The 16662-nt window shown below is 40.6% G+C and overlaps 1 protein-coding gene across 4 annotated transcripts in view; it reads left to right on the top strand.

The window, feature by feature from the left end:
* Positions 1-16662, top strand: part of AMPH (amphiphysin) — a 153792-nt gene that overhangs the window by 87399 nt on the left and 49731 nt on the right. For all 4 annotated transcript variants that reach the window (XM_058179675.1, XM_058179677.1, XM_058179679.1 and 1 more), the window contains exons 6-8: positions 91-198; positions 2230-2315; positions 2907-2982. In XM_058179675.1, the coding sequence (XP_058035658.1) occupies positions 91-198; positions 2230-2315; positions 2907-2982 (270 nt within the window). The remainder of the gene's footprint in view (positions 1-90; positions 199-2229; positions 2316-2906; positions 2983-16662) is intronic.

A 16662-nucleotide genomic window follows, 5' to 3' on the forward strand; every position in this document is an offset into this window, starting at 1 on the left:
GAAACTCATAATATTTTTTAAAGCAGAAAAGTTCTTTTCAGATATCTTGTATTAGATTGTGATTTTTGACTTGGATATCATTATTTACAGAATCGCATTGCAAAGCGGAGCAGGAAGCTAGTAGACTATGATAGTGCAAGACATCATCTGGAAGCTTTGCAAAGTTCAAAAAGAAAAGATGAAGGGAGAATTTCTAAGGTGAGAGAGAGAAAGAGATACAACAATATACTCTTTATAAGACATGCAGGGGGTGAATGACATTAACCTCTGTTTAGTGCTGTTAAGTTGTGTTTTATCATTTGCTTGGGCCACCAATATTGCAATATTGATACTAGTGAGATAGGAACTAGCAGCTCTCACACTAGCATTGTTATCTTAGTATTGGACAGATGCTTGTCAAGGCCAAGAGACAAATCCTCGATGATATTGATTCAGAAATACAGGAGGGTATCTGCAAGTCTTCACTTGAGTAAATCATATATTGAATAGAAGCTTAGAGTAAGCCAATCATGTTAAATATCACCAGTTGCAGTACATTGATAGTATATCACAGCTAGCCAATGATTAATATGTCCATAAATGACATCTAGATCATGCCTCTGGGATTAGCATTTCCAAATAAAATAGCATTTTCTCTTCACTGTTGCACTGAAAATGAATTCAGTATGTGGATGACACCTCACTGTGTTCTGAGTTTAAACAGATTCAGATGTAATTTTGTGAGAGGTCCTTCCCGGATGTATTAGATTGTCTTTTCTTTTCTTTTTAGAGGAGCTTTATACCTGGTACATCCATTTCCTACTAAATTCAGTCTTAACAAACTTCTGATTTGTTTTTCAACTTTTCAGCCCAGCCTACACTGCTGAAATCTCTTTGTGATCTTCTATCCTAGTGATAATAGGATTCTGTTTAATTTTGGGAAAGTATGACAGTTATAATCCAACATTTACAAACAACAATATGTTAGCTCTTGGAGTAATATCAAAATATCATCACATATCAAATCAAATGTAACTGATGACTCCATAAAACTTGCACAGATTAATGATAAAAAAACCTTAGCATAGGTGTGAATTAGATATCTGCAGGGAATTTCTTTTTTCAGTTTTCAAGTAAGATTGCAGAAGAGTGGTTCTCCCTTATAGGAAAGAGGAAAGTTGCAGATTATCACTTTATTTTTGCTCTACTTTCCTACTAAGTAATTAATTAATGAAAGTTATATTTAGTGCCTGGAAGGGATAGATATGTGCTTCAAGATTTCTGTATCAGAATTCAAAATGATTGGCTTGGGATGCTCTTCACTTTGATAATGGAAATAAAAGCATCACTTGCTGTGCAGCTTTAGGAGGCAAAATATTTTGGTCTGACTTGTTTTAAATAGTTACAGTTGTGAAGAGAATAGCTTTTGTAAGGATGGTAGCACACTGGAAGAGAAAGCTTAATGTTTCCCTTTACAGCTATGATTTCTGCCTGCAAGAAAAAAGGGAAAGAAAAAGAAAGAAAATCACATTTGATGGAACTGTAAGCTTTCTTTTAAAAAGTTCCCATAAGCATTAAATAATATTTTCTCATTAAAGCTTTATTACCATCCACTTATTTTAAGAGATTAGGAATGGAGAAAGAAGGAATAAGTGACTAACACATGCACAATTGCACATTTGTTGTGATTCTGAATCAGGACATTTACAACAGTAACTTTTTCTCTTTCTTTTTAAAGACTTGGTTGTATGGTGTCCTTAAAATTTAGGTTTGGCTCTAGACTCAGCAACTTCAGCTAAGGGTAACCAAGCTAGTAACATGCTACTCATATTCTGAGTCATATTCAGATGACTTTCAATATGCCCCAGTATAATAAAAATTATCGGCAATTTAAGAAAAAATTAAAATTATTGACCTCATATATTAATGAATAAGTCTTAAATTCATTCAGATTTAAAGCAAGGAAGCTGGAATCTCATTAGATCTCAGGTGTAGATTAGCAAAAATCTCATCAAGTTTAATGCTGTCATGATATTGGCAGAGTCTTTAATTTTCTTTTCCCTTTTTGTTTGGTCCCTGGCATCTGAAAAAATAGTCAACCTCTGGATTAAGCTCTGAGACTGACTCCTTTTGTTCTTAAAAGGAATACAAACCCAAAGAAATCCCACCAGGAATAATATGTTGCATTGTTCAGAACTGTTTTGTTTTTTTTCCCCAAAAAAGTTTGCTAGGTATTTCACTTTGTTATAGGCAGAAGAAGAGTTTCAGAAAGCACAGAAGGTATTTGAAGATTTTAACACTGATTTGCAAGAAGAACTACCATCTTTATGGTCAAGGTATATTGTTTGGAAAGTTATGTGCTTCATCTTTTTATTTCCCCAAAGTTTTTTAAAAATTAAATTGTTGTTTCTCTATGATCTTTTAATGGCATCTTTGTACCCTTAGAAAAATTCACTTGGCTGTTCTAACAGTCATTTTCTTATTAGCACAGTAAACTATTTAACTATGATTCAAAAGTGGAGCTTATTGAGAAACTAAATCTTAATTTTATTTTTATTAAGTGTTGGAGACATCTAACTCAATGAAAGAACAAAGAAAAATAATGAAAACAAAAGGGCAAACCTTGTGCTTCCATAGTTGCTTCACTGACATCCATTGTGTGTAGAGCGAGCCCAAGCAATAGGGATCTACACTATGGAGATAAATTTTTCTAAAGAAAGCTTAACTTAAGCTTAGTATCATACTAGAAATTTGCAAAGAAGGTTGTTTGCCCATTCAAGTTATACATGTAAATTATATGTGTTTTACATTTTCAGGATTCTTTGAATAAGAATAAAATATGCTGTGTCCATATACAATAAGCAGTTTTTCATTTCTTTCTTTCTTTCTTTACAAACTTTTCATCTTTACCTGTCATTTCTACTTAGGCGCGTGGGCTTCTATGTGAACACATTTAAAAATATCTCCAGTCTTGAAGCCAAATTTCATAAAGAAATAGCTTTGGTGAGTAAATACATAGAGAGATATAGATAAATGCAGTGTAAAAATGAGATGGGAAAAAGATACGAACTGGATTAAAATATAAAGCTGTCAAAAAATACACATTTAATCTGTAACAAGGTTGTCTCAGCCTTCCATCCTTCCAACATTGGTAAAATGGGGACCCAGATTTTGGGAGGCAATATGCTGACTCTATAAAACTGCTCAGAGAGGGCTGTAAAACTCTGTGAAGTGGTATATAAGTCTAAGTGCTAATGCTAGTGCTAGTGCTAGTGCTAACTGCAGCAGTCTCTTTTTGTTATTAAAATTATTGCTCTAATTATAATTATTGAAAAAGATTAGACTAATGCTAAAATTATTATAGTAATAATCATCATTTGTTGAGTTGATTACTTGACTTTGTTGTTGCTCAGGTTGTGTGGTTAACTTTGAATCTTGCCTATGCCGGGGTTTTTTAATATATCTATTTCTATGATTGTTATTTTTTAAATCTTCGTTTCTTTTCTATTAGCCACCAGAGTGATATGCTTGAGATGGATAATCATGTAGAATGAATGAATGAGTGAAAACTTACTAGGTGATATGATAATAATAAAACAAGTAAGCTTTCAGCAACTGGAATTTAATAGAGGACATGCTTCTCAAGGTAAAAAAACGTGTGAATGATTCTGAACTTAGTACAATAGAGCAAGGTGAGCTTATTAGGATGATCACAAATATCAGCCTAGATTACAGATAGGCCTCGACTTATGACTGTAATGGAGCCTGCCATTATGGTCACAAATCACGATTACCTCACTTAACAAATCCCACTGCTTCCCATAACCATATTTCCTGTAACCATATTAATTATTAAATGGAGCATGGAGTACCTCAGATGTGGGAGAGGCCCAACCTAACTGACCCAGAATTCTTCCACCTTCTGAAGTACCTTTTGCTGTAGTTCCTGCTCCTCAGAGTCTCCACAGCAGTGGTGGGTTCGCCCCAGTTCGGACAAATCGGTAATGGCGGTGGCAGGAGGCTCTGCCCACCTGCCCGGACATCATCACGGATGCTCTGCGCATCATATGTTATTTTATTTATTGGTTATGCTGCGAGTGAAGTGAGTGCACCTGCGCTACTGTTCTGAACTGGTAGTGAAGGTAAGTGGAACTCACAGGTCTTGGGCCTACTTTCCCACTCCACCAAATCCCATGCCTTCCTTATCACCCCCATCACCCCCATGCACTTATCTTATGAGGCTCTCTAAAGATTCAGATATCTGCAGAAAGTAAGTGGCCTACACCCCAACCTCCAATCTGTCACTTACCATAGGATGAGCAGGTGAGATCTGATATTAATCTGTCAACCACCTGCAACATGAAGCCCCTTTTTTGGAGCCCCAAACCAACTGGTAGAGCTCTTGCACAAGATCGGGAAGGTTGGAGCAGACCTCATTCCAGGGGGCAGGATGTTCCAAAGTGTTGTGATCCAGACCCAAAAAAACTTTATTTGAACAGCTGAGAATTACTTCATTCCCAGCATCGTTAAACTCAAATTAAAACAAATTCCTCCCAACACAAATTCCTCAGTCCTATCGCAAACCTTAGTCCAATTAGGCAAACTGCCAAAGGCCTTTCTTGGCAAACGTTCAGAAGTCACAAAAATAAACGCAAGACGTAGATGAAGCAGAAGACGAAGCTACCAATACTAGATATCTAGACCCGTTCCAGTCCGGTTTCCGGCCCGGTTACAGCACGGAGACGGCTTTGGTCGCGTTGGTGGATGATCTCTGGAGGGCCAGGGATAGGGGTTGTTCCTCTGCCCTGGTCCTATTAGACCTCTCAGCGGCTTTCGATACCATCGACCATGGTATCCTGCTGCGCCGGTTGGGGGGTTTGGGAGTGGGAGGCACCGTTTATCGGTGGTTCTCCTCCTATCTCTCCGACCGGTCGCAGTCGGTGTTGACAGGGGGGCAGAGGTCGGCCCCGAGGCGCCTCACTTGTGGGGTGCCGCAGGGGTCGATTCTCTCGCCCCTTCTGTTTAACATCTACATGAAGCCGCTGGGTGAGATCATCAGTGGTTTCGGTGTGAAGTACCAGCTGTATGCGGATGACACCCAGCTGTACTTTTCTACACCGGACCACCCCAACGGTTATCAAGTGCTGTCCCGTGTCTGGAGGCCGACGGGTCTGGATGGGGAGAAACAGGCTCAAGCTCAATCCTCCAAGACAGAGTGGCTGTGGATGCGGCATCCCGGTACAGTCAGCTAACCGCGGCTGACCATCGGTGGCGAGTCACTGGCCCCGGCGGAGAGGGTGCGAACTTAGGCGCCTCCTGGATGAACGGCTGTCTCTAGAAGATCATTTGACGGCCGTCTCCAGGAGAGCGTTCTACCAGGTTCGCCTGGTGCGCCAGTTGCGCCTTTCTGGACCGGGAGGCCCTATGCACGGTCACTCACGCCTCGTGACGCCTCGCCTGGATTACTGCAACGCCTCACATGGGGCTCCCTTGAAGGGCATCCGGAGGCTACAGTTAGTCCAGAATGCGGCTGCGGGTGATAGATGGAGCCCTCGTGGCTCCCGTGATAACACCCATCCTGCGAGGCTGCACTGGCTACCTGTGGCCTTCCGGTGCGCTTCAAGGTTTTGGTGACCACCTTTAAAGCGCCCATGGCATAGGGCCGGGTTATTCACGGGACCGCCTACTGCGACCAGATACCTCTCACCGACCTGCGCCTCACAGAGGGACTCCTCAGGTGCCGCCAGCTAGGCAGTGTCGTCTGGCGACGCCCAGGAAGGGCCTTCTGTGGGGGCTCCCGCCTCTGGAACGAGCTCCCCAGGACTCCGTCAACTTCCGGACCTTCGAACCTTCCGTCGCGAGCTCAAGACACATTTATTCATCTGTGCAGGACTGGCTTAGATTTTAAATTTTATAGGGGTTTTAAATTGATTTTAATATTTATATTTCTATTTTAAATGATAGGGCACTGGAATAAGTTTTTTAAAGATTATTTTAATTTTGTATATTGATGTTTTATATGCCTGTAAACCGCCCTGAGTCCTTTTGGGAGATAGGGCGGTATATAAATTTAAATAATAAATAAATAAATAAATAAATAAAATACTGGTCTGTTTTAAGCCTTATGGGAGGGGCCAATCGTCTCTTGGCCCTACTCCCAAGTTGTCCTTTTTGCTTGAGCTGTGTTGTGTCTCGTCCGATCTCACCTCAGCCGGGGTCTTCTTATCTGCTTCCGAACACGGAGGAATGTCCTAGTATGCCTCCCGGCCCCAGCCCTGGCTCCATGTCCAGACAGGCTGAAGAGGAAGAAATATCTCCAGCCCCCAGCTCTGGCTCCATGCCCAGGCAAATGGAGCAACTAGACCCCTCCCCCTCCTCCACAGCATGTGAGCCTGAGGGAGGTCAATTACCAACAGCTGCCGACTGGAGTGACCCTCGCGTCAGAAGACTTGATAGGCGGAGGCAACAGAAGGAAGGGAGGGGCAGGCCTGGATAAGTGCTGAGTCATGGAGCCACACCCCATGGCCTATATAAAGGATCTGCTTTCTGGCATTCTCTGAATCAGGCAAAGTCTAAACATATCTTGCTGAAGTCACTTTCTGGTCTCCTGCCTGCCCTGAGGACTTTGCTAGGACTTTGGCAGAGCTGCAGAGGCACGCCTGATTCGGATTTCCCTGACCCGGCCGTCAGCGGAGGAGTGGGACACGACAAGCTGCTCTTGCCTTCTGGCAGCTCTTCTCATGTATGCATTAGGAACAGGCTCCTCTTGTTCCTCTGCCTCACTACTATTAGTCTCTGGAGGCTCTGGAGTCCGCACCTCACTCCTCGATGGCCCTGGCCTCATCTCAGCCTCATCACTGTCTGAATCCATTGCCAGCTCCACAGGCTGCTGACAGACCACAACACAAAGCAGAAGGGCAATGGCAAAGAAGGCTCTTCTCCTGGATCCTACCATCCAGAATACCCTAGACAATGGGACCTGCGATATGTCTCTTCTGCCTTAAGTGGTCAATCCCAATGAGACAGTCCCTCAAGTAACCTGGACCTATGCCACAAAAGGCTTTAAAGGCAATTGCCAACACCACGCACACAGAAGCAAACCACCAGCCAGTGCAGCTCATGGAGCAGTGATGTTACATTGACCACCCTTGGGACCCCAAGCACTGCCTGTGCCAATACACTCTATATCAGCTGGAGCTTCCAAATGCTCTTCAAGGATAGCCCCATATAGAGTGCGTTGCAATAATCCAGCCATGAGATTATTAGGGCTTGAGTGACAGCACAAAGACTACTGATTTTGTAGAACTCCAAAGCTTTGGAGTTCATGTTGAAGAAAGAGAGCAGGGCACTTCATCTTTCACTCTCCCTAGGCTTTGCGGCATAGTTCCAGAAATACCATTTTCTGGGGCTGCACCATGCAGCCTCAGGAACATAAGGGATAGAAGGCAGAACTCCACCCCCCTTGGGATCCCTACAACTACATGGCATGGTTATGGAGGCAGCTGGCACAATTAATTGCAGCTGCTGTGAAAATGGTGCCCACTTCTGGGACTGTGCCACACATTAATGCAAGTTTTGGAGCTCCAGAGATCTTCCAAAGATAAGTACACATTCAGTGATTAGGGAGGTGGAGGAGAGGGTATGGGACCCAGTAAGGTGGGAAGCAGGCCCAAGGTTTGTGGGGACCTGATGGGGAAAGGGAACTGGGTCATAAGTAGCTTTTGAGGCATCATCATACCTTCAAATGGTTGGTAAACAAGTGATCATAAGTCAAGGACTATCTGTAGCTCTCTTTTCTCAATAGAATTTCAGAATTTTGGACTTAATACAAGTTTCAATAATGCTATATAATAAAATCTTATATAAAATACTGAAATACATACCTACTGTGAAACTATAGAGACCACTGCAATATTTCTTTCCATAGTAGAAAGTGCCGTAGTTTGAGTTCTGTGCATGGCTCTAATATTTGTATCCATTCTATATATAAAAAACCCTCCCCTTTTATGACCCTGTAATCTTTTAATTCAGGATAGAGTTGAGGCGACTGGATGGAGCTGAGTTCTTACAGGCTGGATGGCCTTCCTGATGCCACATGTAGTTCGAAGCAGATATATTTTAGAATAGAATAGAATTTTTATTGGCCAAGTGTGATTGGACACACAAGGAATTTGTTTTGGTGCATATGCTCTCAATGTACATAAAAGAAAAAAAAAACCTTCATCAAAGGTAAACATTTACAACACAAATAATGGTCATAGGTTGCAATTTAACCCTTAATGATAGCAGCAAAAAGTTACAGTCATAAGTGGAAAGAGATTGGTGATGAAAACGATGAGAAGATTAATAGTAGTGTAGATTTAGTAAATAGTTTGACATTGTTGAAGGAATTATTTGTTTAGCGGAGTGATGGCCTTCGGGAAAAATCTGTTCTTGTGTCTAGTTGTTCTGGTGTGCAATGCTCTATAGCGTCATTTTGATGATAGGAGTTGAAACAGTTTATGTCCAGGATGTGAGGGATCTGTAAATATTTTCACAGCCCTCTTCTTGACTCGTGCAATATACAGGTTTTCAATGGAAGGCAGGTTGATAGCAATTATTTTTTCTGCAGTTCTAATTATCCTCTGAGGTCTGCGTCTTTCTTGTTGGGTTGCAGATCCAAACCAGACAGTTTTAGAGGTGCAAATGACAGACTCAATAATTCCTCTGTAGAACTGGATCAGTAGTTCCTTGGGCAGTTTGAGCTTTCTGAGTTGGCGCAGAAAGAGCAGTCTTTGTTGTCTTTTTTTGATGATGTTTTTGATGTTAACTGTCCATTTTAGATCTCGTGATATGATAGAACCTAGAAATTTGAAGGTTTCTACTGTTGATACTGTGTTGTCAAGTATTGTGAGAGGTGGAAGTATGGAAGGGTTTCTCCTAAAGTCTACCACCATTTCTACAGTTTTTAGTGTGTTCAGTTCCAGATTGTTACGGTCGCACCACAAGGCTAGTCGTTCGACCTCATGTCTATATGCGGATTCGTCATTGTCTCGAATGAGACCAATCACTGTTGTGTCATCTGCGAACTTCAGTAGTTTAACAGATGGATCGTTGGAGATGCAGTCATTGGTATACAGAGAGAAGAGAAGTGGGGAGAGCACACAGCCTTGGGGGCCCCTGTGCTAATTGTACAGGTATCTTAAGTGATCCCGCTTAGCTTTACCTGCTGCTTCCTGTTTGTTAGGAAGCTTATGATCCACTTACAAGTGTGTTAAGGTACCTGTAGCTGGTTTAGCTTAGTTAGAAGAGTGTCTGGAATGATGGTATTGAATGCTGAACTAAAGTCTACAAAGAAAACCCTTGCATAGGTCTTTAGAGATTCAAGATGTTGTAGGATGTAGTGCAGAGCCATATTAACAGCATCATCTGTTGATCTATTTGCTCGGTATGCAAATTGCAAGGGGTCTAACAGCGGATCCATGATGGTTTTCAAGTAGGAAAGCACTAGCCTTTCAAAGGCTTTCATGACTACAGATGTTAAAGCAACTGGTTTGTAGTCATTCAGTTCCTTGATAGTGGACTTCTTCAGCACTGATGGTAGAGCATTTGAAGCAAGAAGGAATATAGCACACCTCTAGTGATTTATTGAAGATATGGGTGAAGATGGGGTCCAATTAGTCAAAACAGACTTTTAAGCAAGAAGGAGTTATCTTGTCTGGGCCTGGAGCTTTTCCTGGCTTTTGTCTGTGAAATAGGTCCTGCACTGCCTTTTCTGTGATCACTAGAGGTTGTGAACCCAATGGGATGGGGTCAGTTGTAGGAGGCTTGACTGTTGTTGGTGTGTCTGAGATGGGGGTTATGGAGATAGGTGGCTGTAGTTTCCTTTCAAACCTGCAGTAAAACACGTTCAGGTCATCTGCCAATTGTAGATTTCCTTCAGCCTGGGAGGGAGGTTTGTCATTAGCTGGTGATATTTTTAAGAGTTTCCGTCCTAGGAAAAAAATGCCTGCCAATACCTAGAACTGAATTCTCATCTTCCAAATGGGAGGCAAGCATCTTAAGCAGTAGGCCACCACACCACTCATATCCATTCTGTATCCTTGTAACTAAAAATAAATCCATCATTAATGATAATTTATACACCGATACCAGGTCTGTGTGATAGGTACATCTGTACCAAACTATTTCTACTTATGTATACACATTGCAATTTCTATGATGATGGAGATAAGACATAGAAAGAACTTAGAGCACTGTTTACTTTGATCTTGTTGATCATGTCCAATTGGGCAGTTAGGAAGGAAATGGAAAATCCCAGAACATATGATTGTTCTCATGCAACAGCTATATACAGATCAGGAAGACACAATCTGGACCAACATAGTAAAGGAGACTGGCTCCAGATCAGCAAAAAAAATCAGACATGGTAGCATATGCTCATTTTATTTATTCAATCAATATGATATATATTGGAGAGAGGTTAGATTGGAAGAAAATAGGCACAATTTTAAAACTGGAGGAAAAAAACATGAATAACCTATGCTAATAATATTTTTTTTGATAATTGAAAATGCAAGGCTCTAATGATAAAAGTCCAGGAACATAATGAAAAAAATATTTAATTACAGTTAAATATAAAAAATACCAAGGTAACAACTAGCTTTTTGAACTAACAATTAAGATATTTAGTTAGCTTTTGTTTTTTGTATCAATTCATTAGCGAAATAATCAATCAGTATGCCATATGCATTCAGTAGAGCACTCCTTTTCAACCCATGATATGTGTACCATGGTAGTACTTCGGCACCTGGCAGGTGGTACATGTACCACAGGTTAAAAAACACTGGAAAAAAAAGTGGTGAAAGTATAAAAGTGCAAAAGTGTGGTGGGGGGATGAGCAGTGGTAGTGCCACATAAGTTTCTGGGCAGGGGTGAAATTCAAAATTTTTCTCTATCAGTTCTGTGGGCATAGCAGGGAAAGGATACTGCAAAATCTCCATTTCTACCCCACTCCAGGGGAAGGATATTGCAAAATCTCCATTCCCACCCCACTTTGGGGCCAGCCAGAGGTGGTATTTGCCGATTCTCCAAAGTACTGAAAATTTCTGCTACGGGTTCTCCAGAACCTGCTGAATTTCACCCATGTCTCTGGGAGAGTCAGCTGGAGCTGTGGCGTGCACAGCTCCAACTGATTGGTACTTCTGAGAGCAGTGCACATCATTGGTGAGAGGAGTCAGCTGAGCTGCACTGAAGAGAAAAGGAGGAGAAAGGTGGAGAGAGAATATAAAAGGAGGAGTTTTTGACAGAAAGAGAGCGAAAAAAAGATGATGGGAAAGAGGAGGTGATGGCGAAAGAGAGATGGAGAAGAGGACAGGCTTCTTTGAGACAAGCAGAGGGAGAGAAGGGGCAAAGATTAATATCAGAGAAACAGGCACAAGTTTTCCATTAAAAGTGTGATAAGTGGGTGTACAGATAGTCCTCAACCTACAACCACAATTGAGCCCAAAATTTATGGGGATCACATGACCCTGAAACAGTGCAACCATCATAAATATAATTAGTTGTCAAGCATCTGAATGTAAATCACGTGGCTGCAATGGCTATAAATGTGAAAAATGGTCATGTTATTTTTTTTCTGTGCAGTTGTAACCTTGAACAATCATAAGCGAACTGTTGTAAGTCGAGAACTACCTGTACTTTATCACTTTTTTCCTTTTTTTATATAGTCATCAAGTTTTTGACACTTTGCTAGGCTACTAGTGGTACTTAAATATTGCCATATCCTGAAAGTGATACAGTCTGTGAAAAGGTTGAAAAGCAGTGCAGTAGAGAAGTTGTGAAGGCCTTGGAAAAGCAAAGTGAATGACCAACATTCTTTTGGTCATTCTCACTAAGAGTTGACACAGATTTGATGGAACATAATCAATTAATCAATCATTTTATAAAGCCGATTGGAACCAAGCTGTGATAAGCATATGTGCATGCATGCATCCCCTCTTGCACAAGCAGCGGGCAAGTGCATGCACTCCCTTTGTGGATGGGTGCACATGCCCGCTGATCATGCAATGGACCTGCATAGGCACATGTGCACGTGACCGCCATTTACGCAGAATCATCCTCTCCCCCCACCCCACTGATGCGCAACGGCTATAATGTTGGTGAACTCCAATTTAGGATAATTTAAATTTGGAGATTAGTTAGATTCGACTTGGGATATACAGATGATATTTGATAGTTTTAAATGTATTGTTTTGTTGCATCAAATTGGTGTATCAGCTGGAAGGGACCTTGGAGGTCTTCTAGTCCAACCTCCTGCTCAAGCAGGAGACTCTATACAGTTTGAGACAAGTGCTTGTTCAGTCTTTTCTTAATAATCTTCAGTGATGAAGTACCCATAACTTTTAATCCAAGTTTTTTTTATTTTATATTATTTGTACATATCAATATGTGAATAGTGTGATATCTGAGTTTCATACATTTCAATAAAAAATAAACATCATATTAATACAATTATTATATTTCATTTTCATTATTTCAATTTATTTGCAGATATCCTTTACTTCAGTTCTAAATCTTTTTCTTACTCTTACTCTTCCATATATCTTATATCTTATATCTTAATATCTTTATATATATATATATACACACACACACATACTATAATTCCCCTCTTATTCCTATCTCTATTTTAACTTCTCCCCCTCCTGTCACTATAATATTCAAAGATGTGATAATAACATTTCTTACCACACATATTTTTCTTACAATACATTCTTTCATTTTCTAATCACCCATTATGTAATTCTAGCATGTTTTTATGCTTATTTAATAATACTATCATTCAAATTCTAATTTTCCAATTAGAAACTTAATTCTTCTTCATATCTCTGTTCATATTTCCATCCTTAAAATTCTACTATTAATGCACATGTTTACATTAAAATTATCTAATCGTCTGTTATTCAATTCTAGCATTTCAGTATTAGCCATATTTTTATACATATTTAACGTCCACACTACATACAAAGCAATTATCCATTATATAGTTCTTATAATAATGCATATTATTAAAATATTACCATGAAATATCTTTTGCTTTACTTTCTCTTTTTTTCTTTTATCCATTATCACTTGCCTGTATCCCAATTTTTAGTTATCTCCTTCTTCTTTTTTGCTTCCCATGTCCTTCTTTTAAATCTTTTATTTCATCTACATTCAAGTCTATTTTTTGGCTATGTATTCTAGCTTTTTCTCCCCTTTCTACCTTTCCCCACTGTCTATTTTTGAAGCTGTCTGTTTAGCCCTTTGTTTTTTTTCTCCAGCTATCTTTCTGTTTCTCCCATTCCCTTTTCAAATCTTTTAAAATATTTTTCTCTTGTTTTAATTCCTTAGTCACTATTAATTTTATTAATGTCTCCTCCTTGTTGTCTTCTTGCTGGTTTCTTGGTTCTGTTGTCTCTTCCATTTCTTCTAATAGTTCCATTTCTTCCTCATTGTCCTAGTCTTTGCTCATTGCTCCTTTTATTATATTTTCAAATTTTTGGTCTATGCAATCAAGTATTCCCATCATCTTCTTATGTTGTTCTTTTATGAAATCCTTATTGTTTTGATACCTCAGCTCCATTTCATTATATTCACTTGCTTCCATCTTATATTATGTCTTTGCTTAAGACCTCTCCTTTTAGGCCAATTGTCCAGAAATTATTAAAACCACAATTTTAGATGTCTAATCAACCAGCAGTCAATCCAATTTAAAAAAATAACCAGGGGGTTATTCACACCTCTTCCAATCACTTTTATTTATTGAACAATGTTCAGGGGTCTCTTGACTAAAAATCTTGTTTAATGTCCAATGGTTTTTAAAGTAAATACTTGTAACCCAGCAAATGTAGATCTGATGAAATGAAGATCTTTCCAAATAAATTCCAGCTAGTGCAATAAATTCCATTTATTGTGTTGTCCTTAATTTTTCTTCAAATCTGGAGGTTGAATTTGGCATATGCCCAAAGGTGTAAATTGGGCTTTTGGGATTCAGATCTCCAAAAACATATCTGTCTAACAGGCTCTCCAATGATGAAAAAACTTGTGAATCAAGGTCCCTCTGGGTTAAGGAACTTCAGGATGGGTGGGAGAAAGGTAAATTGAGTGCATTAAAAGTTCCTTTCTTCTATACATGGTTGGAAAAAATGATTAAAGAGCACATAGATTAAAATCCAGAAGTTTTTCTACTTGGGATCATACCAGAAATTTATAATAGAGAAGTGAGATATATAATGGTAAATATTGTAACAGCAGCTAGAATAGTGTTTGCCAAAAATTGGAAAAGTGAGAAAATACCTTTGCAAAATGAAATAATTAGGAAAATAATGGAATGTGCTGAAATGAGTAAATTGACATTTGAAATAAGAGAACAGGAAGAAAAGCAATACTATAAGATATGGGATATATTTTATCAATGGCTAGAAGGGAAGATATGTTAACGAAGATTGGAGAAAAAATATTATTAATTGAAATATTAAATGAATGGCGTAGAATGATAGAATTGAAGATGTTACCAGATAAAATACTCATTAGAGTATATGCATATGGAATGAGAAAAATAAAGGTTATAGCCATTGATTAATTTAAAGTTCTGGATACAAGATGATGACGATATAAATTTAGATAAATTAAGGATATTTGTAAATTTTGAAGGCACAAGAGATTTGTAATCACCCCGCCAATACACAATATTGGGATTGAAAATGTTTTTGTTTGTTTTGTCTTAAAAGAAAATAAAAAAAATATATTAAAAAAAAGTTCCTTCTATGCTGCATCAGAATAATGAACCCAATAAAAATCTCTCCTCTCCTCTTCAATTACCCCCAAGTATTTCTATCTCCTTCTTCACTTCTCATTAGAATACATCCATTGATGAGCACAGCACAAGTGATCCTCAAATTTTAGATATGTGAACACTTCTAGCCATACTGACGGGAGAAATCCTATCGGTTCAGACTGGTTTGGATGAACCGATAGGGATGATTGGCATTGGTTCAGTGAACCTATAGCAATCATCCCTGGTGGCCCCACTCCTGCCCTCCCACTCACCTCTTCTGGCTCACTTGCCCCTTCTGGCTCACTCAACACTTCCAGCTGCTCAGTGTTTCTGGCTGCTTGGCCCACTCACCCACCCTGCCTTATACAAATTATCTTCACCACGTGGCCCAGCTACTCGCCTCGCCAACTGCCGTGCCTACTCAGCTCACCAAAGATAATCAATGCATGCTGCCCACTCACCGTTCACCTTGGATCGAGGGCCGGGGCCCAGGGACGTGCAATTCCCTGAGGCCTAGGAGGTGCTGCTTGCTTGCCACCAACCTCGACTGAATCAGGGAATGCACCATTCCCTGGCTCCAGCCTTGCCCTAGAGCTGCCGCCTGTTTGCTGCCTGCCTTGACCGGGTCTGAGAATGCACCATTCCCTGGCTATGGCCTTGCCTAGAGCCATTGCCAGCTTGCCACCTGCCTCAACCGGATTGGAAAATGCATAATTCCCTGGCTTTGACCTTGCCCCAGAGCCACTGCCCACTCACCGCCCACCTTGACCAGTTCGGGGAATGCACCATTCCCTGGCTCTGGCCTTGCCCTAAAGCCACTGCCCACTCGCCACCCACCTCAACTGGGTCGGAGAATGCATCATTCCCTGGCTCCAGCCTTTCCCCGGAGCCACTGCCCACTCGCTGCCTGCTGCCTGCTCCCTCTTCGCCACGCAACATCCTTACCTTCCTCCTATGGCTGGCTGCCAGGGAAGGCAAGGCAGGGCTGAGTTGTCACTTCTGGGCTCCCCACCATTCCACATCTCGCCCCTCCCCTTGTCATGAGATGACTGCAGCCACAGCCTCTTTTTTCAGTGCTCCTGGTGGTGCTTCTTGTGCCAAAAGATGCATCAGCTGCAGGCTTCTTATAGTGAAAATTACCAGAGCCACTCCTGTTCTTAAACACACTGCTGCCATTGCCGCCCTGTTCCATATGCTGACTGAATATCCACACACCATTTATTTATTTATTCGTCATTCATTAGTGACAGCAGGCAATGGTGTGCACATATACGGCCAGCACATGGAACAGGGTGGTGATGGTGATGGCACGTTTAAGAAGGGTAACGGCTCAGCTTTTGCTACAAGAAGCCTGCAGCTGCTGTATCTTTTGGCACAAGAAGGCACACTGAAAAAAAGAGGATGTGGCTGCAGGCATCTCACGACAGGGAAAAATAAAATAGAATTTTTTTAAAAATTCTTACCGGGTTCTGTGGGCGTGGCTTGGTGGGGGAGTCATGTGAATGAGTGGGCATGACTGTGAGTGACATTGAGTTGGCCATGCTCACTCAGTCACAGGACCACCACCCCCCACCAAGCCACATCCACAGAACCAATAGGCAGAAAAAAATTAATTTCACCATTGCCTACTGATTATATGGGCTATACACATTTGGATGAACACTAGATGGCAATAGTAATTTCATGGTCTAATTTGCTGCCATTTACTAATCATCTGGAGCTGTTGCTCAAATTTGTTAGGCCAATTTTTTTTATTACTTCACAAGGAAGAAGGAGGCAATTGAGTGCAAGACTGGTAGCAGTTTCCTAGAAAGGAATCCAGATCCCCAAGTCTTCCACTTCTAGTGCATATTCAGGCTATTATTGCAACAATAAATTTAGTA

This window comes from Ahaetulla prasina, chromosome 4 (genome assembly GCF_028640845.1).
Source record: "Ahaetulla prasina isolate Xishuangbanna chromosome 4, ASM2864084v1, whole genome shotgun sequence".
In the NCBI taxonomy this organism is placed as follows: domain Eukaryota; kingdom Metazoa; phylum Chordata; class Lepidosauria; order Squamata; family Colubridae; genus Ahaetulla; species Ahaetulla prasina.